The sequence below is a fragment of the Rhincodon typus genome, chromosome 29, assembly GCF_021869965.1.
Source record: "Rhincodon typus isolate 14 chromosome 29, sRhiTyp1.1, whole genome shotgun sequence".
Classification (NCBI taxonomy): domain Eukaryota; kingdom Metazoa; phylum Chordata; class Chondrichthyes; order Orectolobiformes; family Rhincodontidae; genus Rhincodon; species Rhincodon typus.
The window spans coordinates 331035-357241 of record NC_063360.1 but is presented as its reverse complement, the minus strand read 5'-3'; the positions used below and the strand labels follow the sequence as shown (position 1 = coordinate 357241).

General features: G+C 41.9%; 1 protein-coding gene across 1 annotated transcript in view; it reads right to left on the bottom strand.

Moving 5' to 3' along the window:
• The window catches only part of LOC109937437 (kinetochore protein NDC80 homolog), a 76580-nt gene extending 71124 nt beyond the window's left edge, over nt 1-5456 (bottom strand). The window contains exons 1-2 of the mRNA XM_048613871.1: nt 5311-5456; nt 159-258 (exon numbers count right to left, since the gene is read on the bottom strand). Coding sequence (XP_048469828.1) covers nt 159-253 — 95 coding nt within the window. The 5' untranslated portion in view covers nt 254-258; nt 5311-5456. The remainder of the gene's footprint in view (nt 1-158; nt 259-5310) is intronic.
• Nucleotides 5457-26207: the final 20751 nt, after the last annotated feature.

The following is a 26207-nucleotide window of genomic DNA, read 5'->3' as shown; positions in this document are numbered from 1 at the left end:
ACAAAAATGAATGATACATCAGGCATGACATGCTGAATGATCTACTCATGCTCCTATTTATATTCTCTTCAGCTTGACAATTTCCATTTGTAAAAGTGCAAAACACTCCAAAATAGCTTATGCAAAAGCCCTACAGAAAGACAATTTGTTGGACATACCTTTGAGGTGTAACCAGTCCATATCTGGTGGCCTCACTGATTCGGTGAGGCTGCAATGTTCTATGACTGTTGGGATTATGACTCATTCTGCTCATTTCAACTGAAAAATAAATGGATTTTTGCACAGTTAATGCACTCTTATACATCATTCATATAAATTGACAGGGTTCATGTATTGCTTCCTAATAATCTTGTGTTAACAAAATACTTGCAGTAAAATTAAACATTATTGCAACAGTACCTTGTGATTTCTAGTTTTTATTTCACTTGATTACTTTTTTTTTGAGGAAGTGACATGGAGAATTGAGGGTAGTACAGTGAATGCTGTCAAAATGAATTTTAAGGCAGTTGACAAGTTGGCAGACTGGTCAGGAAAGTAAAAACCCATGGGAAGCAGTGGAATGTGGCGAGATGGATCCAAAATCAGCTCAGCAACAAAAAACAAAGCAAACATACGTTTTTGAGAATGAAAGCAGTTTCCAGCAGTGTTCCACAGGGCTTGGTTTGAAGCCTTTTGTTGCATTATATTGGTGATTTAGACTTAAATAGGAGGTATGATTGGGAAATTTGCAGGTGATTCAAATCACTGTATTCAAAAATAAAGATGATATCTGTCAACTTGAGTGATATCGATGTTTTGGTTGAGTTAGTGGATTGAATTCCATTTGTTATTTTTCCACAGGATATTTGGGGAGGGCAAACAAAGCTAGGGAATACACAACAAACAGGGAAGATATTGTTTTTATTTCAATGTGCTGCAGAAACTCAGCAGCATTTGGGGAGGGAAACAGACTTAACGTTTCAAGTCCATATGACCATGAAGTTCATATTGAACATGCAATGTTAACTGTTTATCTCTCGACAGATGCTGCCAGGCATGCTGAGATTTTCCAGCAATTTCTAGTTTTATTTCAGTTTTCTAGCACCAGCATTTTTTTGGTAGCATACTGAATTACAGAACAGTGCTTCTCAAACATCTTTCTGGTGTAGCCCCATTTTAATGCTTCATGGTGCTTTTTTTGGGGGTGTTGTGTGATTGAGAGACTTCTCCCCTCCACTTCCAACCTTTCATGGAACAGTACTTCTACAGGGGAGGGTGTAGGTTTCAAGTGTTGAGTCGGGAAAGATGGATTAGGTCAACATGCTTGAAACTTTAAGGATTTTTAAATGATACTGACATTGAGGGATCTGGGCATACAGGTTCACAAATCCCTGAAAGTGGCAACACTGTTGGATAAGGTGATCAAGAAAGTATACAGCATCCTTGTTTTCATTGACCAGGTCATCGAATATAAAAGTTGGCAAGTAGGTTACAGCTGTACAAAACTTCAGCCTGCATTTGGAATATTGCATGCAGTTCTGGCTGCCACACTACCAGAAGGATGTGGCCACCTTGGAGAGGTTGCAGAGAAGGTTTATCAGGATGCCGTCTGGTTTGGAGGGTTTTAGTTATAAGGAGAAGTTGGATAAACTCAGATTATTTTCACTGGAAAGACAGAGGCATAGGTTGGATGGTCAAAGGCTTTTTCCCAGGGCAGAAAGGTCAACTACAAGGGGCACAGGTTCAAGGTGAGAGGGGGGAAATTTTAGGAGAGAAATGCGGGGAAACTTTTTTTCCATAAAGGGTGACGTGTGCTTGGAACACACTGCCAATAGTGGTGGTGGAAGCAGACATGTTAGCCACATTTAAGTCATATCTTGATAGACACATGAATGTTAGGCAAACAGAGGGATAGATATCTTGTATGGGCAATAAATAATAGGTCTAATAAGGATTAGAATTGGCGCGGGCTTGGTGGGCCGAGGGCCCGTTTCTGCGCTGTACTGTATACCTTCAGAACTTTCTTTAGCGTCAATATCTGATCATGAGGCCATACAGCAATAGCCAAAGAGTCATTGGCCACAAGACCAAAAGAAAATAAACTAGGATTTAAAGAGACCTTGCAGCTGCCCCAAAATTTTAGATCACATCCCCACTCGAGTTCGAACCACAAGTTGAAAAACCCTTTGTAGAGGAAGTGGAAGTGCATGCCCACAGGTCCTGGAAGGTCCAGATAAAGAATCCACATGGAATGCTTTCCTTTTGCTGGACAATGTACAGAATAGAAAAGTAGAAATGTAATGCTGGTACTGTATAAAATACCAATTTGGCCACAGTTCAAAATGTGTAAAGTCACAGTCCTAGAGGACCATAGGGCTGCTCTCATCAGAGACAGACAACTGGTGGTGGTTTAACCCGAGGGTCACCACAGCTCAGGCACAGCAGAGAAGGTGAAACCATTGTGGTAACCTCAGCCAGGTACAAGAACTGAACCTCCACTATTGGCATCACAAATCACCCATCTGGTCAACTATGAACTGTGTACACAGTGTAGTCACATTACAGAAAGGACAAAATTGCTCTGGAGGTGGTGCAGAGGAGATTTACAATAATGCTTGAAAAACTGCAGCTATGAGAACAAATTGGATTGGCCAAGGTTGTTTTTCTTAGAACGGGGAGGCTAAGGGGTCACTTGTTTGAGATGTATAAAATTATGAGGGGCCCAGATAAGTAGAGAAGGAAGAATGATCTCTCCTCTAAAGGAAACCAATTACACAGATTTACGGGGAGATAGCAGAATTAGATGGAAAATGTTTTCACCCAGAACAGGTTGGGCACGTGGAATTTGTTGCTGATTTAATGGGTGCCTGGAATTTGCAACTCTATTTAGTGGTGGAGGCAAAAGCCCTCAAATTATTTAATAGGTACCCAGACCTGCACTTGAAATGCTGTAACCTGCAAGGCCAGGCAGCAGATGCTGGAAGATGAGATGCGAATGGTGACTAGTTTGATTCAATTTACACAGACATGATGTGCTGAAATGTTATGTTCTACACAGTAACTTTTACAAATCTAAATAATTTAATACAAGCAAAAACTTCTCATTCTGGACAAAGCTGCATAAAGCTGCCTGTGTGTGAAAATAAATGTTGGAAGATAAATGTGACGAGAGTGAGGACTTGTTAAAAACAAACAAGAGGGAAAAAAAAACCCTTGTCAGAAAATAGGTTTTCTTGGACACAGGCTGACCACAGCTTTCGTCAGACAGAGACTGGAAAGGAATTTCCTAATACATTGGTCAAGATAAGACCATAAAGTATAGGGGCAGAATTAGGCCTTTGCTCCAACATTCAATCGTGGATGATATGTTTCTCAACCTCATTCTCCTGCCTTCTCCACTTAACCCTTGATCCCCTTACTAATCAAGAACCTAACTATCTTTGTCTTAAATACACTCAACGGCTTTGCCTCAGAGAGCTGTGGACGCCATGGAATTTCGCAGATTCACTATCTTGGCTGGAGAAATTCCTCCTCATCTCAGTTCTAAAGCGTTACCCTTTCACTCTGAGGCTGTGCCCTCAGTTCCTAGTCTCTCCTACTAGTGGAAGATTCTTCTCTGGGTTGACTTTTTCCAGGTGTCTCAGTATCCTGTAAGTTTCAGTCAAATCATCATCCTTCTAAACTTCATTGAATACAAACCCAAAGCCCTTCATCCCTGAGATCATTCTGGTAAACCTCCTCTGGACAGCGTACAATGACAGCACACCCTTCCTAACATATGGGGCCCAAAACTGCTCACAAAATTCCAGATGTGGTCTGACTGAAGACTTGTACTGCTGAAGTTGCGTATCTCTGCTCTTGTATTCCAGCTCTCTTGAAATGAATGCTAACCTTGCATTTGCCTTCCTAACCAAACTGAACCTGCATTTAAACTTAAGAATCCTGAACTAGGACTCCCAAGTCACTTTGTGTTTCAGATTTCTGAAGCCTTCCTCATTTAAAAAATAGTCTACATCTCTATTCTTCCGACAAACATGCCTAACCTCACACTTTGCCACATTTATCCTGTCTGCCACTTTTTTGCCCACTTGCCTAGCCTTTCGCAGCGTCCTCACTTCCTCAACACAAACTGTCCCTCCACCTATCTTTGTATCACCTGCAAACTTAGCAACAATGCCCTCAGATCCTTCGTCCAGATCATTAACATATAACATGAAGAGTTGTGGTTGCGACAATGCTCCCTGTGGATCCACTAGTCACCAGCTGCCATCCTGAAAAAAAAACCCTTTTTCCTTTCTCTCTACATTCTGACAATCAACCAATTCTCTGTCCATGCTAGTACCTTGCCTTGTATCTTAGTAGCTTCCTATAGGGCTCCAAAGGTCATCGGGAAATCTAAATAGATCACATCCACTAGAGGCTGCAGCCATTCGCGATTGTGGGGTGGCATAGTGGCTCAGTGGTTAGCACTGCTGCCTTACAGGACCTGGGTTCGATTCCACCCTCGGGCGACTGTGTAGAGTTTACACGTTATCCCTGTGTCTGCGTGGTTTCCTCCGGGCGCTCCAACCTCGTCCCACAGTCAAAGATGTGCAGGTTAGGTAGATTGGCTATGCTAAATTGCCCGTAGTGTTCAGGGATGTGTAGCTTAGATGGGTTACAGGGGGATGGGTCTGGCTTGGGATGCTCTAAGGGTCGGTGTGGACTTGTTGGGCCAAAGGGTCTGTTTCCACAATTAGTTATGCACATCTAATTGCTATTTCTTAATAAATTCCAGTGCCACCGAACGGCACCTACCCAGACATTCCCACCATCACCACCTTCCCGATGTTTTCACAACTAACCCCTTTCCTCATAGCCTCACCACTGGACCAGCCACTCTTTACTCTATATGTCTATTCCTTCCCCTCCCCTTTAACTTAGTTCATTCCCCAGGCCCTCGAACCAAACTGCAGGGTGAACACAGCCTTGCCCTGGGCCCTCAAATGACACTCACTCACCGCCCTGACCCTTACCCTCCCTCGGACCTCTACACCCCTCCAGGATACTCACTCATCCCCCTACCCTCATTCTCCTCGCTTCCCATACCAGACCAGACCAGACCCCACACCCTCTTTGTCCCAACTGCCTTTCGAGACCCTCCACTACCCAGACACGGGGAAAACACCACATACCTGCCTGTCCACCACTCCCCCTATTCACCTCCCGGACTCTGTCTGATCCCCAACCCTCGACCGTACTCTCGGACCACCCACCCCTCACCCCACCTCCCATCTATAAAATCCCCTCGCAGATCCTGCACAGCTTCCTCAGTCACTAATTAACACTCACCGCTCGGGCTCCCTGTCTTCTAGAGTTTGCAATTCCCGCCCAAAACGGCATCAAAATAACGGTCACCGGAAACGGAACTGCATCATCGTCCGTCCGCAGCAACAGTTCCTTCCAACTCACGTCACCATCAGGACGCTGCTGTGACACACCGGTTGGCAGGGGATCGCTGGGGGGCGGGGGCTGGGGTGAAGCTGTGGAGGAGGCGGGATCACTATAATGAACGGTTGGGGATCTCTGTTCGGGGCCATCATTGTCTGCAAGGGGAGTGGGGAAAGGCGGGATCAATATCAGGGGAGAATCACTATCTTGGAGAGAGGGTGGTTCACTGTCTTTGGTGCGGGGGTGGGCGCATTATTAAAGGGATAGGAGGGAGGAGGGCTCACTGACACGGGTTGTTCAATGTCACTGGGAAGAGGGCTCAAAGACACTGGGCTAACAGATACTGGGGGAGGGTCACTGACAAATCAGCAGGCACTCACTGATACTGGGTGGGGTGGGGGTCGCTCCCCATCACGAATGGCGTGGGACTCTGACACGCTCAATACCCCATTCCTCTCGCCATGGTCAGGAGCTAGAACTAGTTACACATGTCCTGAAAAAGGAAGGATAAGTAAAAAGGACATCTTAAGTCGCTCATCCTGTTTGAATTAGCTAAGTATTTCATGTGTTTGAACACAATCCTAATTAATAGGAATGTGTGTTGTACTAACTTCTAACCACTATATAGAGGGCTACATGATGAAATTAGAACTATAGAACAAGCTGAAGTCTTAACTCTTATTAGTCCTTCACAATACTGACAGCCTTGAATTGTTTGAAGGTATTATACTGATTCCTTGCCAAATCAGTACCTACTTGGACTAAGAAAATAAGAAACAAGAGCAGGATTAGGCCATACTGTCCTTTGAGCCCACTCTGTAATTCAGTTAAATCATAGTTGATTTTCTACTTCAACACCACTTTCCTTCACTCTCCCTGAATCCTTGATGTTTTTCATACGTAGAACTCTTGATTTCAGTCTTGAACATACTCAACAACTGACTCTCCATACCGTGAAAAGGGTAGAATCCCCAGCCATTGGAAACGTCCATCCTGTAACAACTGTTTATTTGAATGAGGTCACTTCTCATTTTATCATGAGATTTTTTATTCATTTATCAGATGAGAATGCTACTGGCTATACCAGCATTTATTGCTCAACCCTAATTGTCGTAGTCAACTACATTGATATGGGTCTGGAATCACGTATAGGTCAGACCAGGTAAAGTTGGCAGTTTCCTTCCCTAAACGACATTAGTGAATGAGATGGGTTTTTCCGATAATTGACAATAAATTCATGGTCATCATTAGACTCGTAATTCCAGATTTTTTTATAAAGTTCAAATTTCCTAACTGCCATGGTGGGATTCAAACTTGGGATCCCAGAACCTTGCCTAGGTTTCTGGATTAATCGTACAGCAATAATATCACTAGGCCATTGTCTCCACATTATCGGAGTGGAATTAGGCCATCCAACCCATCGAGTTGTAGAGATCTACAGCATGAAAACAGGCCCTTCGGGCCAACTTGCGCATGCCACCCAGTTTTCAAAATTTAAACTAGACCCTTTTGCCTGCGTTTGGTCCATATCTCTCTTTACCTATCTCATCCATGTACCTGTCAAAATATTTCTTAAATGATGAAATTGTACTTGCTTCCACTGCTACCTCTGGCAGCCTGTTCCAGACACTCACCACCCTCTGTGTGAAAAAAATGTCCGTTTGGACCCTTTTGTATCTCTCCCCTCTCACCTTGAACCTATGCCCTCTAGTTTTAGACTCCACACCATGGGGATAAGCTGTCTGCTATCCGCCTTATCTATGCCTCTCTTGATTTTATATATCTCTATAAGGTCACCTCTCAGTCTCCTATGCTCCAGGGAAAAGAGTCCCAATCTATCCAACCTCTCCTTATAAAACAAACCTTCCAGTCCAGATTTACATCCTTGTAAATCCTTTCTGCACTCTTTCTAGTTTAATAGTATCCTTTCTTTAATAGGGTAACCAGAACTGCACTCAGTACTCCAAATGTGGCCTCACCAATGTCTTGTACAGCTGCATCCCATCTCCTATACTCAAAGTTCTGACCGATGAAAGCTAGCATGCTGAAAACGTTCTTCACTGCCTGTTTACCTGTGACTCCATTTTCAAGGAGCTATGAACCTTTACCTCTAGATCTCTTTGTTCGATAACACTCCCCATTGACTGTGTAAGTCCTACCCTGGTTTGTTTTACCAAAATGCAACAGCTTGCATTTTTCTAAATTAAACTCCATCTGCCATTCCTCAGCCCACTGGCCCAGTTGATCAAGATTTCGCTGCATTCCCAGGTAACCTTCTTTGCTATCCACTATACGACCAAGCTTGGTGTCAGCCACAAACTTATTAACCGGACCTCTTAAATTCTCATCCAAATCATTTGTATAAATGACGAATAACAGTGGACCCAGCACCGATCCCTGTAGCATATCGCTGGTCACAGGCCTCCAGTCTGAAAAACAACCCTCGACCGCCACCCTCTGTCTTCTACCATCAAGCCAATTTTATATCTAATTGGATCCCTGGATCCCGTGAGATTTAACCTTATTGAACAACCTACCATGCGGTACTTGTCAAAGGCTTTGCTAAAGTCTATGCAGACAATGTCTACTGCACTGCCCTCCTCTACTTTCTTGGTCACCCCTTCAAAAATCTCAATCAAATTCATGAGACACAATTTCCCACACACAAAGCCATGCTGACTATGCCAAATGAATCCTTGCCTCTCCAAATGCCTGTAGATCCTGTCTCTCAGAATCCCCTATAACAACTTACCCACCATGGATGTAAAGCTCACCAGTCTGTAGTTCCAAGGTATTTCCCTACAGCCTTTCTTAAATAATGGCACAACATTTAGCGACCCTCCAATCTTCGGGCATTTCATCCGTGGCTTTCGATGATACAAATATCTCCACTAGGGGCCCCACAATTTTCTCCCTAGCCTCCCACAAAGTCCTGAGATATACTTCTTCAGGTCCCGGGGATTTATTTACCTCAATGCATTTTAAGATTACCAGCACTTCCTCTTCTGTAATGTGGCCGCTCTTCAAGACATCACTATTTATTTCCCTAAGTTCCCTAGCATCCTTACATTCCTTAACAGTCAATATTGATGAGAAATATTCATTTATAACCTCAACCATCTCTTGTGGCTCTGCACGCAGATGACCTTGTTGATCTTTAAGACACCCTATTCTCTCCCTAGTTGCTCTTTTACCCTTCATGTACTTGTAGGATCTCTTTGGATTCTCCATTACCTTATCTGCCAATGCCATCTTGTGTCCCTTTTTAGCCCTCCTGATTTCTCTCAAGTGTACTCTGACACCCTCTATACTCCTCAAGGAATTCACTTGATCCCAGCTGCCTGTGCATGTCATATGCCTCCTTTTTCTTGAGCAGGACTTCACTATCACTCTAATGGGAACATGTTGGCCCTGAACTCTCATTAATGCACTTTTGAAAGTGATTGAGTCTGCTCCACCATTCCTTCATGGCTGATATGTTTCTCAACCCCATTCTCCTGCCTTCTCCCCATAACCCTTGATCCCCTTACTAATCAAGAACCCATTTATCTCTGTCTTAAATAAATGACTTGGCCTCCATGGCCCACTGCTACAATGAGTTCCACAGACTCACCACCCTCTGGCTGAAGAAATTCCTCATCTCAGTTCTAAAGGGTTGTCCCTTCACTCTGAGGGTGTGCCCTTGGATTCTGGTCTCTCATACTACCACATCTACTGTATCCAGCCCCCTTGGTATCCTTTTCAAGACCCTTTGCACTTCTGATTTCCGAAGACTTTCCCCATTTAGAAAATAGTCTATGCCTCTATTCTTCCTACCAAAATGCATAACCTCAACCTTTGCGACATTGTATTCCATCTGCCACTTCTTTATCCACTCTGCTAGCATGTCCAAGTTCTTCTGCAGCCTCCCTGCTTTCGCAACACTACCTGTCCATCCACCTATCTTTATGTAATCTGCAAATGTAGCACCAATACCTTCAAATCCTTCATCCAGATCATTAATATATAACGTGGATGTGGTCTCAACACTGATCCCTGCAGAATTCTACTAGAAACCAGTTGCCATCCTGAAAAAGATCCCTTTATCCCTACTCTATGTCTTCTGAATGTCAGCTAATCCTCTTTCCACGTCAGTACCTTGCTCCTAAAACCATGGGCTCTTATTTGATTTACCAGCTTCCTGTGAGGCAGCTTGTCAAAGGCCTCCTGGAAATACAGATAGATCATATCTACTGGCTCTTCTTAGTCTAACTTGCTTGTTACCTCCTCAAAGAATTCTAACAGATTTGTCAAACATGACATCCCCTTTTGGAAGCCGTGCTAACTCCCTCCTATTTTGCCATGCATTTCCAAGTACTCTGGAATCTCAACTGACCATGAAACCATTGTCAATTGTTGGAAAAACCCATTTGGCTCACTAGTGTCCTTCAAGGAAGGAAATCTGCTATCCTCAGCTGGTCTGGTCTACATGTGACTTCAGATCCACACAATGTAGATGATATTCAACTGCGCTCTGGGCAATTACAGATGGGCAATGAATACTGGCCTAGCCAGTGATGTCCACATCCTGTAAATGATTTTTTTTTAAAATTAGTGGCAGTCTACTAAGTATGGTTTCATTAAGGCTTTATATAATTGTAGTTAGACATCTCTATTCAACTGTCCTGTAACAAAGACCTTCCTAAATGCTTGCTGCATGTGTATGCTAACATTCAGTGACTCATGAACAAGGACAAAGTACGTTTGAAGATCAACACTTCTCAACCTGTCACCATTTAAGAAATGCCCTGTTTTTCTATTTTTATTTCCAAAACTGATAACCTCACAATTCTGCACTTTGTATTCTGTCTGCCTTTTTTTTTTCACTTACTTAGTAGCTCCAAATCCTCTTGAAATATCTTTGCCTCCTCCTCATAACTCACATTCTACTTTGTTGTGCTGCACTGCAAGCATAAAAGTAGTGGGTAGATTCTTATAGGGGTCTAGGTGACGTGGGCTATGGCAAGATGTGTGGCAGAAAGGGCAAGAGGTCCTGCAAGGCCAACTTTGATGCAAGAGCAAGTGAGGAAAGGTGTTGCAGGCAATAGTGAAAGTTGTAGAAAATGAGTCTTGATGGGAGGTGGCTACAGTAACAGAGATAGAGTGAGTATGAGGTATCGGAGAGAAAATGGTGGCAACCACCTGGTGAAGTGGAGGAGGTCATTGATTGCTGTGTATTCTTCCAGACGGTTAGGACTATTTTAACCTGGGTGGCAACCTCAGATCAGGTCGGCATGTGATGTGACCTCCACAAAATCTAAAGATACTAATTCAACCAGTTTCCCGTTATGTATTTTGCCAGTTTCATCCTTAAAAAAACTCCAACTCCAACTCTTTCCTTCCATAAATTCACGTTGACTCTGCCCAATCCTACAATTATTTTCTTAGTGTCCTGTTATCACATCCTTTATTACAGAATCTTGTGTTTTCCTATGACTGATGTTAGACTAACAGGTTTATAGTTCCCAGCTTTCTCTCATCCTCCTTTCTCAATTAATTATTAAGTACCCTTTTTCTTTGCACAATGCCACATCAAAAATAGCCTATTCCTTCCTTTGCTCTTCTATGTATTGCTCTAGAAAACCACCTTGATTACATTCCAAGAATTTGTCCTCCATAACAATAGTACAAATTAAGTTTGCCCAGTATATATGAACATTGAAATCCCTCATCATTATTGTACTACCTTTCTTTTACACACATGGTTTAATAGTGTGATTTGCATCACCACTGCTTTGTGGCCTATAAACAACTTCCAGAAATGTTTCCTGTCTCTTGCAGTTTATTAGTTCCACCAAAACTATGTCTTTAGAACTGAGATCATAGCTTGCTACAGCACTAACATCTTTTTAATTAACAGGGTTAGCCAACCATCTATTCCCAGCTTCCTGTCCTTCTGAAATGTCATATAACATTGGATATTCAGGTCCCAGCTTTGGTTTACTTATCAACATGACTCTGCATTGCTTATCAGGTCATACATATGAATTTTTATTTATGATGATACTATGGCTCTATATTGTCCTGGATTTTTAAAGAGAGGTTTTAAGACAGAGACACCAAGACATCTATTGAAAACTCATAAAGTAAACAGCTTGTGAGGCCTTGGGTTTTTTGTTAAGTTGGAACAATAGCAGCAGTTTGAATGGGTGTAGTCAAGCTCTCACAGAACCAGGAGTTTTAGTTTTTCAGTAGGAGCAGTTGTTGTTGGGTCTGTTGCTGCTATATATCTCTTCCTGCTACAATCTGTGAGTTCTCTTGATGTTTTTCCATTTGGGCTGCTGGCGTTTCATTCTGTTTTTCTGAATTTGCCTTTTGCCAAGGGTGTGTTTATGGGATGTTACTATCTTGGAAAAGTTAATTCGTAACAGTTTCTTATATCTGTTATTGTGTTGTTTCAACACCATTACAGCTAAGCCAATTCTTTTCTTTTTCTTTTGTTGTATTTCAACTATAGTGTATGAATAAATTGCGTGTTGTTTAACGTTGTGTAGTTTGACCAATTGAATTGCATCTGGAATGCAATGACTTACATTTACCTTTAAAATAAGAAGAAGTTAGGGTCTAGGCTACCTTCTTAACATATTTTGAGGGGGTTTGGGCGTGAAAGAAGTCACTTTGAGAGTTTTACAGAAAGTGAGCAGGGGAAAGCTTTCTGAATGGGCAAAAAAAAACTGGAGTTGGGGTTGCCTGTGTTTGCAAGGAAAAGGGTTATAGTTGTGGCAATTGCGCAGCATTTATAATTGTCTGGAATGCCACCTTAATCTTTGGTAATGGCTAAAATTCAATTGGAAATGAAGCGGCTTAATCAGGAAAAGGAAATGAAACTTTGAATTACAATTAAAAGCAGAAGAAAAAGAAAAGGACAGGCAGGCCCTAGCAGAGGAAGGGGAGAAAATAAGAGTCTTTGAACTTCAGAGGTTGGAACTGAGAATTCAATGTCGACTTAAAATGGTGGAGGTGGGGGCAAAAAGTAGGAGTAGTGATGAGGACAGTGTTTGAGAGTAATCCCATCATAGCCAAGGGCCTGGTGGGGATCTATTTAAATATGTCCAAGCATTGCATAAGTTGGATGAGAAGGATATAGAAGCCTTTTTAGTTTTGTTTGAGAAAATGGCTAAACAAATGAAATGGCCAATGACCATGTGGGTATTATTGATCCATATAAAGTTGGTAGGTAGAGCTAGTGAGGTATTGCCATCACTCTCGAGGTTTCTAGGCAGTGTGAGGAGGTGAAAAATGCCATCTTAAGTGTATATGAGCTAGTACTAGAAGCTGACAGACAATGTTTCAGGAATCCAAGGAAGGGCCCTGGTCATACATACATGATTTTGAACGGATTACTGGATTGAAAATAGATCAAACATATGACACTCTTAGAGAGACGATTCTTTTGGAGGAATTCTAAAATTAAATAAAAGAGCAGAGAATTAAGACTGCAAGATTAGCAGTGGAAATGGCAGATGATTATGAATTGTTCATAAATCAAAGTTTGGCTTCCGGTTACGAAGCAGAGGTTGACTCCCCTCTGATAACTAAAACTGAAACACCCAGAGAAGCTCGCCTCACCTCATAATCTGCTAAAGGAAATGTGAAAAGTGGTAATAACCTGCCACTCACCCGCAGTCTGTTTTAAAGGAGAGGTTAAATGAAATGAACCCCTGACTGTCACTCTAGAATCAATAAGTAACAATTTATTTTATCTAACTCTAACAGTGAACAACTTAACAGAACTACTAACAAACTGAACAATTCCCCTTAAATAAACTATTCCGAAATAAAGTATAATTCTAATGGTATGCTATTCCAATAGATACAAGCCCCGTTTATATAAAACAAATTTTAAAAAAAACTTAAAACTTAGTCTCTCAAAATTACAGGCAGAATAAGTCTTCCAGAATGTTCTTTGCCTTCTCTGCTGTCCCCCAGTCAGGAATGTCTTCCTCCATCAAATTCTTGCGTCAGGAATTTTAGCTGAGACTGCCGTTGTACCTTTAGTCAGATGATGGTTTTCTGAGAGCTTAGAGAATTCTGTGGGTGCCAGTGATATTTTCTTTAGAGCTGATGGGTTGATAACTCATTAGATGGCTGGTGCTCTCACCGATCTATCAAAGTTGCTATGTTTAATCCTTTCAAATTCGATATAAGTCTGACGTGGTTCCTTCCTTATAACTCTGAACTGTTGTCTGTATGCTTCTGGTACCAATTTGTAAGCACTCAAAATAGCCTGTTTTACTTCATCATAATCTCCTGACACCTCATCTGACAGCGCTGCAAACACCTCACTAGTCCTGCCTACCAACTTGGTCTGAATTAACATTACTCACATATCCACTGGCCAGTTCAACTGTTTAGCCAATCTCTCAAAGGAAATGAAAAAGGCTTCTACATCTTTTTCATCAAAATTTGGTAATGTTTTGACATACTTATATATATCCTTATCCAATCTTTGGCTACAATGGGTTTGCTCATTATCACTCTCCTCTTCACTAAGCCTATCTTGTACCTTCATTTCCATCATTTTAAGTCAGCTATCCTGTCTAATTTGCAACTTCCGAAGTTCAAACTCTCTCTTTCTCCATTCTTCTCTTTTTGTTTTTCTTCTGCCCTAGCTGTACTTGCCTGTTTCCCTGGTATACCTAAACGCTTGACCAACTCCTTTACAATTTTAGCTTTCCTCTTATCCCTAGTTAAACCCAAATCCATATATCCTTCCTTTTGTCTTCCTAAACTTTCTTGGCAAATTTGGGAAGCATCTTCGACCTCCAGAATCTCTTTAGCAACGTTAAGAACCATTTCTCCCACTTTTGATTTAATCAACCACAAGTAACCAAAATTGAACAGATTTTCCACTTCTCACCTAAGTTTTAATTTAACAATCTAGGACACTATTTCCCAAGTCTGTTTAAATCTGCTGGGACCTTTCGCACCCAAATCTGTCCAATCCATTTATATCCATTTAGATCCCGTATACGAACTATCCAGATCCCGGATTCGAGCCCCCAATCTGTTATGGAGCAGAGTTCAATCCCGCTCTGCTAACTAAAACCGAAACACTCAGAGAAGCTCGCGTCGCCTCAAAATCTGTTAAAGGAAATGTGAAAAATGGTATAACCTGCCTCTCACCCTCAAATCTGTTATAAAGGAGAGGTTAAATGAAATGAACTACTGACAGTCACTCTATAATCAACAAGTAACAATTTATTTTATCTGATTCTAACAGTGAATAAATTAATAAAACTACTAACATACCAAATAATTCGCCGTTAACTACTAACTATTCCCAAATAGAAGAAAATTCTAATGGGATGCTATTCCAATGAATACAAATCCCACTTATATAAATCAAAATAATAATAAAATAAATTGAAACTTAATCTCTTGAAATTACATTCAGGATACGTCTTCCAGAATATTCTTTGCCTTCTCTGCTGTCTTCCAGTCAGGAATGCTTTCCTCCGTCAAATTCTTCTGTCCGGAATATTCGTTAAGAGTGCCATAGTACCTTTATTTAGATGGTGCTTACCTTGAGAGCTTAGAGATTTTTGTGAGAGCCAGTGATGTTCTCTTTATTTAGAGCTGATGGCTGTTGAGAGCTGTTCTCTTAATCAATGGTAGTTTGCTCTCAAACCAATTTTCAAATGCCTTATTCTTTTATACCCTTAATGATCTATTAATTTCTTAAATTAGGATTGAAATTAGAAATTTCTGATGAAGGGTCTAGGCCCAAAACATCAGCCTTCCTGCTCCTATGATGCTGCTTGGCCTATTGTGTTCATCCAGCTCTACAGCTTGTTATCTCAGATTTTAAAATTAATTGGTTTTAGTTTCTAAGTGCGTGGTTTAAATTGGCTGATATTCAAACTGGTTCCTTTGCCAACAAAACAAAAACTGTGGGTATTTTTTGAACTATACAGCCTTTGACACAAATCTTTCAATTTTGAGAACTCTCTGTGCATCTGCAGACATTTCTTTAAATCTCCAAGCCTAGAAAAAACACAACATCTTTAAAAGGCACCACATACTCTTCCCCCCCCCCCCCATCATTTTACAAACATCAAATGCTAATGTCCTGCCTTCCAATCCACAAGTACCATACTAACTTTGCAACTTTCTGATATCAATTTCAGTCTGTGAGGGATAGAAATTGTTGAAAAGAGAAATCCTCAGGTGATAAGGGAAAAGGAGACCTCATTGAAGACAGTAAAGATAGTTCACAGGGTAAAAGGGAAACCCATGAAGGGAGAAAGAAGTAAAAAAGCTCAGGAGCTTTCACTGCAATAAAGTAGGCCACATGAAATTGCAGTCTTCGTGGTTTAGGAAAAGCATTAGGAAGACAGATATGGGAAAATGGGATCAGCTGGTCAGTTTTGTTGAAATGGTAAATGAAAGCAAAGTGGAAACTACAAAGCTGCAACAGTGTGTACAACCTGGTCAGGGGTTTGTTGAGAAGAAAGTGCCAGGTTCATAACAGTTTGAACTGTAATTCGTCATTTTATTACAAATGATAAGTACATTCAGATACAAAGCCCTTAAATTTGAGTTTTTCTTTACAATTTTGTAAGCACTGGCCTTATCTGCTGGTACAGTCTTAAGTTTGCAATGATTGTCCATTCGTGCCATAATTTGATAATGATTCTATTTATTGCTACTCTGATATAGCACAGTGTTATTTTCCTCAAATTTACACAAACCTCCCCTACCTGAAACAATGAGAGATGTTATTCAGAAACTACTTTTTGAAAAGACCATGTGGATCCATACAGCTTGAACCTTTAAACAAAAGAAACTTTGTACACTGGGGAAAACAGCAACGGTATTGCACCCACAAGGAGCAGGGAGCTCAGGTGGAATGATTCGGTTGGGAGAACTTCCAAGAGAGATTGCATGACCCAGTTTGCTAGTGGAAGGTTATTGCATTTTAAACTTGGAGAGAATTTGGGATTTTTTGAGAAGCAACAATCCATTTCTCTCTCTCCCCCTGTTTATTTGCAACTCATCTCAGCAAAGCATGTGAAAACTCATCAAAAGTCCTATTTTCCACTCGTGGAAGATTCCTGAATAAGCCACCATCATCAGCACAGGGTATTCAGCAAGCTGCAACTATTCCAGGAAGACACCCCAGTACCACCAGCTTGTGTGTGCAGAATAACTTTGGAATCAGAACATCATACGTAACATCTTTTCGTGAGTGTGACCATAACCAATATACTTTAGAATTAATACTGCAGAGTTTCAATTTTTGTTTCGTCTCAGACCTGTGTATGTGTTTTTTTATTGAATAAAAGGGTAGATATATATTTGCATAATCTAAATTGTTTGTCAATGATCTTTGCATTTTTTTTGAGTACATTTGGTTCAGTAATAGATCAGTTATTTATTATTGACCAAAGAAACCTGCTTGACTTGTTCTTAGCACTGAACCATGTTATCTGCATGACCGGCACAAGACTCCCCAGACTGTACTCCCAGGCCCGAAATAGCATGCAAGCCCCAGGTGGATAGAGGAAGCACTTCAGTGATACTGTCAAGGCCTCACTAGTAAAGTGAGGAATTCCCTCAAATACCTGGGAATCATTGGCCCAAGACTGTCCACAGTGGAGGAGGAGCATCCAAGAACGCGTCAGGCATCTCGAGACTTGCTGTCGGGGAAAAAGCAGAAGCCAGGTGAAAACAGCGAAAAGAGCACACTGCCACACCAACGCCCCATCCACCCCTTTCCGCAACCACCACTTCTGCCCCAAGCATAACAGAGCCTGCAGAAACGTATTGATGTGTGTGGCCAACATCAGACTTTAATTCCAGATTTTTATTGGATTCAAGTTCCATGATGGCTTTCAAACATAGGTCTCTGGATTATTAGTCTAGTGACAAACCACTAGGACATCACAGTTGGCTGGCAGAAAACAAGCGATAATAAAAATGAGTCTTTTTCTAATTGTAGAATGTATTGAGTGGGGTCTCACAGGGGTTGGTGCTGGGGCCTCAACTTTTCATAATTTATGTCAATGACTTAAATGAGAGAAGTGAAGGCATGGTATATAAATTTGCAAATGACACAAAGGTACAAAATGGAAAGTACACTGTGAATAGGACATAAGGAGGTTACGACCAAATATAAATAGCTTGAGTACGTGGGCAACAATAATATGAGACAAATGTGAAGGCTGAGTGTTTGAATATTTTGCATGAATATTAGGTAGGGGAGTCAAAATGGCATCAGGGATAGTTGGAAATGTGGAATTTGAAACACAAATTATTTCTGAAGGAGGGTCTAGACCCGAAACATCAGCCTCCCCGCACCTCTGATGCTGCTTGGCCTGCTGTGTTCATCCAGCTCCACACCTTGTTATCTGTCTCTCATTCACGACCTTATTGAATAGTGGAGCAGGACTGGAGGTTGAATGGCCTACTTCTGCTCCCTAAGTTGCTAGTTTATATGTATGTTAACAACCTGTATGGAAGCAACAATGGTTCCAGGTTCACAGAGTCAATGAGATGAGTGACTATCTGACTAAGAATAACCTTTGCCAGAATTTTTCCTGCTGTTGAAAGAAGTTTGGAATGAGTTATGGAGACATACTTGTCTTAGGCCATCCTGGCTCCAGATCAGTAAGAGACTTGAGTTTCCTAACCATAAGAGTACTTCCATACTTGAATATATTAATGTAGATATCATCAGCTCCTAGCTACTTGCCCAATAGGAAGCTGTTTTTTCATCTTTGTGGATCTGTTAGAAATGGCCACATCCCATGAAATCTTATTTGTAAACATTTGGCCATTGGAGTTTGCTCCACCAATATCATGGTCTCTTAGTAGTCCTCTCCATGTTTTTGTGCCTACTTGAGCATTGACATTTCCAAGAATAGTAAGTTTGTCTTGGTGGAGTACTCCTCTAATTATCTTGTTGAGGTCTTCTTAGATGTTTCTTTAACCTCACCTGTACGTATCATTGGAGGGTAGACACCTATTCTTTATCCTTTTAACATAATAGAGTTATGGTCACTGTGTCCCAAAGTGCTCCCTTAATAACACCTCAGTCCCTTGCCCTGCCTTATATCCCAAGAGGAGGCTGAGTTTTGCCCCTTCTCTAGTAGGGCTATCTACACATTGACTGAGAATTTTTCCTGAACACACTTAACAAATTCCTCTCCATCCAAGCCCTTAACACTATGGCAGTCACAATCTATGTTTGGCAAGTTAAAATCCCCTGCTATTATAACCCTATTATTTTTGCGACTTGGAGACAGTAAGGACTGCAGATGTTGGAAGCTAGATTCAGTAAATGTGGAGCTGGAAAAGCACAGCAGGTCGGACAACGTCCAAGGAGCAGGGGAGTCAACGTTTTGGGCTGATACCCTTCGTCAGGACTGGGGAGGGGGAGGGAAGCTCAGAAATAAATGGAGGCGGTGGTGCTGGGGGGAGGGTAGGTGGAATGGAGATGGGCGGATGCAGGTAGGAGGTTATTGTGGTTGGTCAGTGGGAAGGGTGGAGCAGATAGGTGAGTCGGAAAATGGACAGGTTGGGTTTGCAGAGATTTTGAAGCTGGTGAAGTCAATATTCAGGCCATTGGACTGTAAGCTTCCAATGGAAAACATCAGGTATTGTTCCTCCAGTTTATGTTTGGCCTCACTCTGACAGTGGAGGGCAAAGGATGGACATGTCACCAGGGGAGAGGGAGGGGGAGTGGGAGTGGGGGTTGGGGGGTGTGGGGCGGGGTTTTAGTGGATGGTAATCGGAAGGTCGGGTTGGTTGGTGCATGCAGAGCGCAGGGGTTCTGTGAACTGGTCTCCGGGTCTGCATTTGGTCTCCCTGATATAGAGGATATACAGTAGATGAGGTTAAATGAAGTTCAGTTGAATCTCTGCCAGATTTGGAAGGATTGTTTGGGACCTTGGACAGAGATAAGAGGGGAGGTGTAGGGGCAGGTGTAGCACCTCCTGCGGATGCAGGGAAAGGTACCAGGGTTGGTGGGGAGTGTGGAGCTGACAAGGGAGTCACAGGGTGAACAATCCTTGCAGAAAGTGGACAGGGGTAGGGAGGGAAATATCTTTTTGGTTGTGGGTCTGATTGTAGGTGGCAGAAATGTTGGAAGATGATGCGTTGTATTCAGAGGTTGGTGGTGTGGTATATGATGACTAGGGGACTTTATTTTTATTGTTGGGGGCAGAGGGTTTGAGGGCAGAAGCACAGGAAATGGGGGAAGATGTGGTTGAGGGCATCCTTAATCACAAAGGAAGGGAAACTTCGGTCCCTAAAGTAGGAGGATTTCTCAGAAGTCCTAGAGTAGAATGCCTCATCTTGGAAGCAGATGCGGTGGAGGCAGAGGAATTGTGAGTACAGGATAACACTTTTGGAGGAGGGTGGGTGAGGTGAGCTGTAGTCAAGGTAATTGTGGAAGTCAGTTGGTTTGAAATGGATGTCAGTGGTGACTCTGTTACCGGAGATGGAGCCAAGGAGGTCCAGGAAGGTGAGGGAGGTGTCAGAAATGGTCCAGGTGAATTTGAGGTCACAATGGAAGGTATTGGAGAAGTAGGGTCACTGGACCCGAAGTATTAACTCTGATTTCTCTCCACAGATGCCTCCAGACCTGCTGAGACTTTCCACCAATTTATTTTTTTGTTTCAGATTTCCAGCATTCACAGTTCTTTTGGTTTTTGTGACCTGAGTTAATATGCCTTACCTGTCAGGCCTCTTCCATTACAGTCTTAATTCATCAGTCTTCCCTCACTTCCTGTCGTGCTCTTGCCTGCCTTGTCATTTAACTTGGTCTCTTAACTTCTGTACTAGCCTCAACCTCTGTTTTGTCTCACTACTGCTTAGGCTGGCAGTCCCTTAAAGATCAACGAAGGCATTTATATGTGGAGCCACAGGAGATGGGTGAGATCGTAAATGAATATTTCTCGTCAGTATTTATCATGGAGAAAGACATGGAAGTTAGGGAACTTAGGGAAGTAAATACTATTGTCTTGAAAAGAGCCCACATTACAGAGGAATAGGTGCTGGAGGTCTTAAAACACATAGAGGTAGATAAATCCCTGGAACCTGATCAAGTGTAAACCAGAACATTGTGGGAAGCTAGGGAAGAAATTGCAGGACACCTAGTGGAGATATCTGTATCATCCACAGCCATGGCTGAATGCCAGAATCTGGACAGTAGCTAATGTTGTGCCATTATTTAAGAAAGGCTGCAGGGAAAAGCCAGGGAACTACACACTGGTGAGCCTAACATCAGTTGGTGGGTTTGTTGTTGGCGGGGATTCTGAGCATGACTTTGTGGAAGGAAAATTGTGTCTCACAAATTTGATTGAATTTTTTGAAGAAAGTGACCAAGAAGGCAGTGCAGATGTTGTCTACGTGGACTTTAGCAAGACCTTCAACAAGGTTCTGCATGGTGGAATTGTTAGTAAGGTTAGATCATGTGGGATGAAGGGAGAGGTAGCTGAGTGGATACACAATTGGTTTGTTGGTAGGAGACAGAGTATGGTGATGCAGTATTGTTTTTCAGACTGGAGGCTTATGACCAGCGGTGTGCTGCAGGAATTGGTGCTAGGTCCACTGTTGTTTGTCATTCATGTAAACAATTTGAATGAAATTATAGGAAGCATAGTTAGTAAGTTTGCGGGTGACACCAAGGTTGATAGTAAAGTGGACAGTGAAGAAAGTTATCTAAGAGTACAACAGGATCTTGATCAACTGGGCCAGTGGACCGAGGAATGGCAGATTTAATTTAGATAAATGGGAGGTGTTGCATCTTGGTAAGACAAACCAGAGCAGGACTTACACGGTTAATGGTGGAGCCCTGGAGAGTGTTGTTGGACAGAGAGACCTAGGGGTGCAGGTCCATAGTTCCTTGCAAGTGGCATCACAGGCAGCCAAGTTGGTGAAGGTGTTTGGCAAGCTTGCCTTTATCAGTCAGAGCATTGAGTACAGGAGTCGGGAATATCATGTCACAGCTGTATAAGATATTAGTAAAGCCAGATTTGGAGTATTGCGTACAATTCTGGTTGCCCTGATATTGGAAGGATGTTTTTTTAAACTGGAAAACGGCAAAAAAAGTTTACAAGAATGTAACCAAGACTGGAAGGTTTGAGTTATAGAGTCATACAGCATCGAACCTTCGGTCCAACTTGTCCATGCCGACCAAGTTTTCCAAACTAAACTAGTCCCATTTGGCCCATATCCCTCTAAACTCTTCCTATTTATGTACCTATTCAAATGTCTTTTAAATGTTGTAACTACCACTTCCTTTGGCAGTTCATTCCACATATGAAAAAGTGTGAAAAAGTTACCTTTCAGGTGGTAGGTTTCTGGGTGGAATTGTGGAACAGAGATACCGAGGGGTTCAGGTACATAGTTTATTGCAAGTTGCGTCACAAGTAAACAGAATGGTTTGGTATGCTTGCCATTGCTCAGACCATTGAGTATAGGAGTTAGGATGTCATGTTGTGGTTGTACAGAAATTGGTGAGGCTACTTTTAGAGTGCTGTGTACAGTTCTGGTTGCCATTGCTGTAGGAAGGACATTATTAAATTGGAGAGGGTGAGAAAAGATCTACAAGAATGTTCCGGGGACTGGAGGATTTGAGTTATTGGGAGAGGCTGGATAAGGTAGGACTTTATAAACTGGAGCGTAGGAGGTTGAAGGGTGACCTTATAGAGGCTTATAAAATCATTGGGAACATAGATAAAGTGAATAGCAAAGGTCTTTTCTCTAGAGCAGGTGAGTTAAAAAGTAGAGGGATAATTTTAAGGTGAGAAAGGCTAGGTACGCTGGGACTTTTTTCACTGGAGCATAGGAGACTTGGGGTGACCTTGTAGAGGTTTATAAAATCATGAAGGGCATAGACGTTGTGAATAGTGTAAGATCAAGCAAAACTCCCCAATATCTTAAAAACTGGACAAAACCCTGGTCTTTTCAAAAATTTTACAAGGTAAATGAAAGCTGGAATGAGTCTGCAGGAAATATACAACCAGCAGGGCCTGGGAGTTGAGATTGCTGTCTGGGTCTATTTTTCACAATGGAATCCCAATTTACACCTCCTCTCTAAAAGAACAATTGACCAAAACCAACAGACCTTCGCCCAAGTCAATAAATGTGGAGCTGGAAAAGCCCAGCCGGTCAGACAGTATCCGAGGAGCAGGATAGTCAACGTTTCGGACTGAAGCCCATCATTGGGCCCGAAGCATTGACTTTCCTACTCCTCGGGTGCTGTCTGATCGGCTGTGCTTTTTCCAGCTTCATATTTATTGACTCTAGCTTCCAGCGTCTGCAGTCCTTACTATCTCCAAAACCCTAGCCCAAGACAGCTTTTACACCTTGGACTACTCAGCACAAGACAGTATGGGGCCTACAGAGATACTGGTCATCCAACCTCAATCAAAACCCATTCAAACATACTCTAACCATCAGAAAGGCTTAAAGAAAACTACAGATTTGATGGGAGATAACAGGGCACACAAGCAGTATAACTGCCAGTCATGATCTCACCTGAGCGGTGGACTTTTTCAACAACAAGCTTCTGCACGAACAGCTTCCCCACAGGCTTCCACCCCCAACAAGCAGCTTCCAAAGCAAGACCCAAGAGAAGCCGAATTGAGACACCGAACAAAGAACAGTGAAGCCGAACCAAGAGCATCATTGGAACAAAGGACATCTGAGAGGGGGAAGCTAACCAAGCACTATCCAAACAAGAGCTTTCAGAAATGGGCCTGTTCCGAACCAACACAACTGACAGTAAGAACTTCAGCAACCGAGTGTATTTCAAAACTGTGTTTTGAGTGGTGAGCATAAACTCCCGAGTCACCAAAGTTTCGACCTAGCTAGTAAGGAGGGGAAGACAGGTAGTGACAGTACATTAGGATATCAAGAGTAGGAATTCTGATTTAACAGTCTGAAATTAAACACTCTTGTTTCCTGTGTGTTGGTAGGATAAGGTTCTAACAGTGTTGATCTAGCTAATAATGTATTTAATACTACTATTCTCTATGTATTTGTGTTAGTTTCCTTGTTTATTGCATTTACCTATTTTTCTTGTATGATACTTACCTTTTGTATTCTAAATGAACCGAGATTCTATTGCCCTGAAACACCTGCCTGCTGCTTTTTCATTTCACATCCCTAAATAAGCCCAGTGTCCAAAACCAGGGATCTGGGAATGATTCGAACCACTTAATAGTCAGGAAATAATTGATTGCAAACCAGAACACTATAATAGGCAAGGTCTTTCCCCCATGGTAGGGGAGTCCAAAACTAGAGGGCACAGATTTAAAGTAACAGGGAAAAAGATTTAGAACGGACCTGAGGGACAACTTTTTCACACAGAGGATGGCATGTATGTGGAATGAGCTGCCAGAAGGAGACAGGCCGATACAATTACAACATTTAAAAGATATTTAGACAGGTACATGGATAGGAACGATGTAGAGAGATATGGGCCAAACACAGGCAAATGTGAGTAGTTCAGTTTTGGAAACCTGGTCAGCATGGTTGAATTGGGTTGAAGGATCTATTTCCACGCTGTATACCTTATGATTCTAACCAGGTCATACCTCTATGATTCTAACAAATGCATAAAGAGTACTTTGGTTTTAGGTTCCTTTTCTCTCCTTCCCCTTTTGTGAATAGCAGCACTATGACACAGAAGATACATACTCCACATCTGCCCTGATATGCAAAGAGGGACAATCGCCCTAAGGCCAGGTTTATAACTGAAAACTGCAAGTATCATCTTCTACGTAGCCCCATCTTCAACTTTCCATTGCCACAGGGCTTGGTATGTTTGGCGTTTTGGTTGATGATTTGCTCAACAACCTGCACAGTAAGCATATCACATGGGTTGGGTTTGCATAGAGCCTCTCCAACTTGGCCTCTACACTGCTAGGGGTACTGGTGCTGTAGTGGTAGTGTCCATGCCTCTGACCCAGGAGACCTGGGTTCAAATCCCATCTGCTCTAGGGTGTAATCACATCTCTCCACAGGTTGATTGGGAAAAAGTGCAACAAGTGCCACAAATGTAGCAGCTGAAAGGATGCAGGCTTGATTTGGAATTGTCCTTCTCTGAATGATTTGCTGATCAGGCAGAACATCCTCATTTACTCTTGACATTAACATTCAAAACCTAGACACTATTTGTGATCTAGAAAAACACAGACCAGGTTTTTGTGCTTAATAAGAATCACTACGCTAGATTCTAGCTCAGTTAAACAGTTAAACAATTAAACTAAATTAAGTAAGTTCTAGAAATTAAAATGCTAGAATCAGCTAAACTCCGCCTCACACACACAGACAAGACAAACATAAACAGGGAAAATAAATGGATGGAGGGAAAATTGGGAAAACAGTTCCACAATCTTTCTTTATAAAATCTTTTATTCTTGTTGGTGCAAAGATTTCTCCTCAGCCTTCCTTGTTCCAAATGCTTCCACTGGTTTTCAAGAGGTGCAGGTGGCTGTTTCACTAACAAGAGGTCTCTGACTTATTAAACCCAAAGTCACATCTTGCAGCATTCATGAAAGGAAACATAAAATGGTTTTCTTCAGGTTTAAAGTCACTTACCACTGTGAACAAAGAGTTTTTGGCTGCTGCTGATCTGCTGGTTTCTCTTATGGTTTGTGTAGTTTCTCACTGTCTTTCTCACAGTCTAAGCTATTCAGCTGACAACTAATCACCTTGTTGTTGGCAAACACAGGACGTTTGTCATTGATAACTGACCCCTAGTCCACAAAGCAATCACCTTTACTTCTAAATCCCTCAGCTCTAGTTCATCTGTATGTTGCTGAAACCTATAACCACATAAACAGAGTTCACGATAGTTATCAAATTCCTTACTTTCAAAACATGCAGCCAAGCTTGTAAATCCCTGGTTTAAAACAGTTCTCTCTCATTTCACAGTTCTCTTTTAAAAAGCACAAAAATAGAAAGATACATCTTTACAATATAGCCATTTGACAATGGTTATATCAAATTACACACTGAGCACAAATTGATTTACTCTGCAGCAGACTGTCCTCCAAATAAGTCCAAAAGTCTCATTCAACCCACCTGTGTTGGAAATAAACACGGTCTACCCTAAATTTCTGTGATCCACACATTTCTTTAATCAAAATAACTAAATAAATCAAGAAACCAACAAATATGATCAATATGGAGAAACTCAGCAGGTCTGGCAGCATATGTGCTGTGAAAGCACATTCAACATTTCAGGTCTAATGACCTTTCATCAAAACTCCGATCAAAGTATGGCAAAAGGCTGGCATTTGCAATCTTTATATTTCCAAACTTGCACTCCCCTGAACCAGAAAATTAACATGGAAAAAAGATGAAAGTGTTGGACTTAGCCTGTTCCACTCATTGCATGCTCGCATATACTCAGTGTATCTGGCAACCTTGTTAAGGCTGGGATGTGCTCAGCCCTGAGCTGATAATAAAGTTGATTGTGCAGCACTGTGCACTTGTTTCTGACAGCGCTCAAGATTCTCGTGTTAAACTAAGTCATGCTCAGGGTTCTATCAGGGCCTCCTGGTCAAGTTTTATGGCAATGGAGAATTGTCAATGGGAACAAAGCTATGAACATGTGTTTCCATGATCAAGAATCCGTACATAGGAGCTATCAAAGGTACCATGTATGAAGATCATTGTAGACCTGTGTTGGTCAAAGGTGTCTTTGACTGAACAGTTACAAGAACACAAGAAGGAGAAGGCCAAAGAGCTTCCTGAGTCTGTTCTGAGATTCAATAAGATCTGACGGTGGCCTTAAC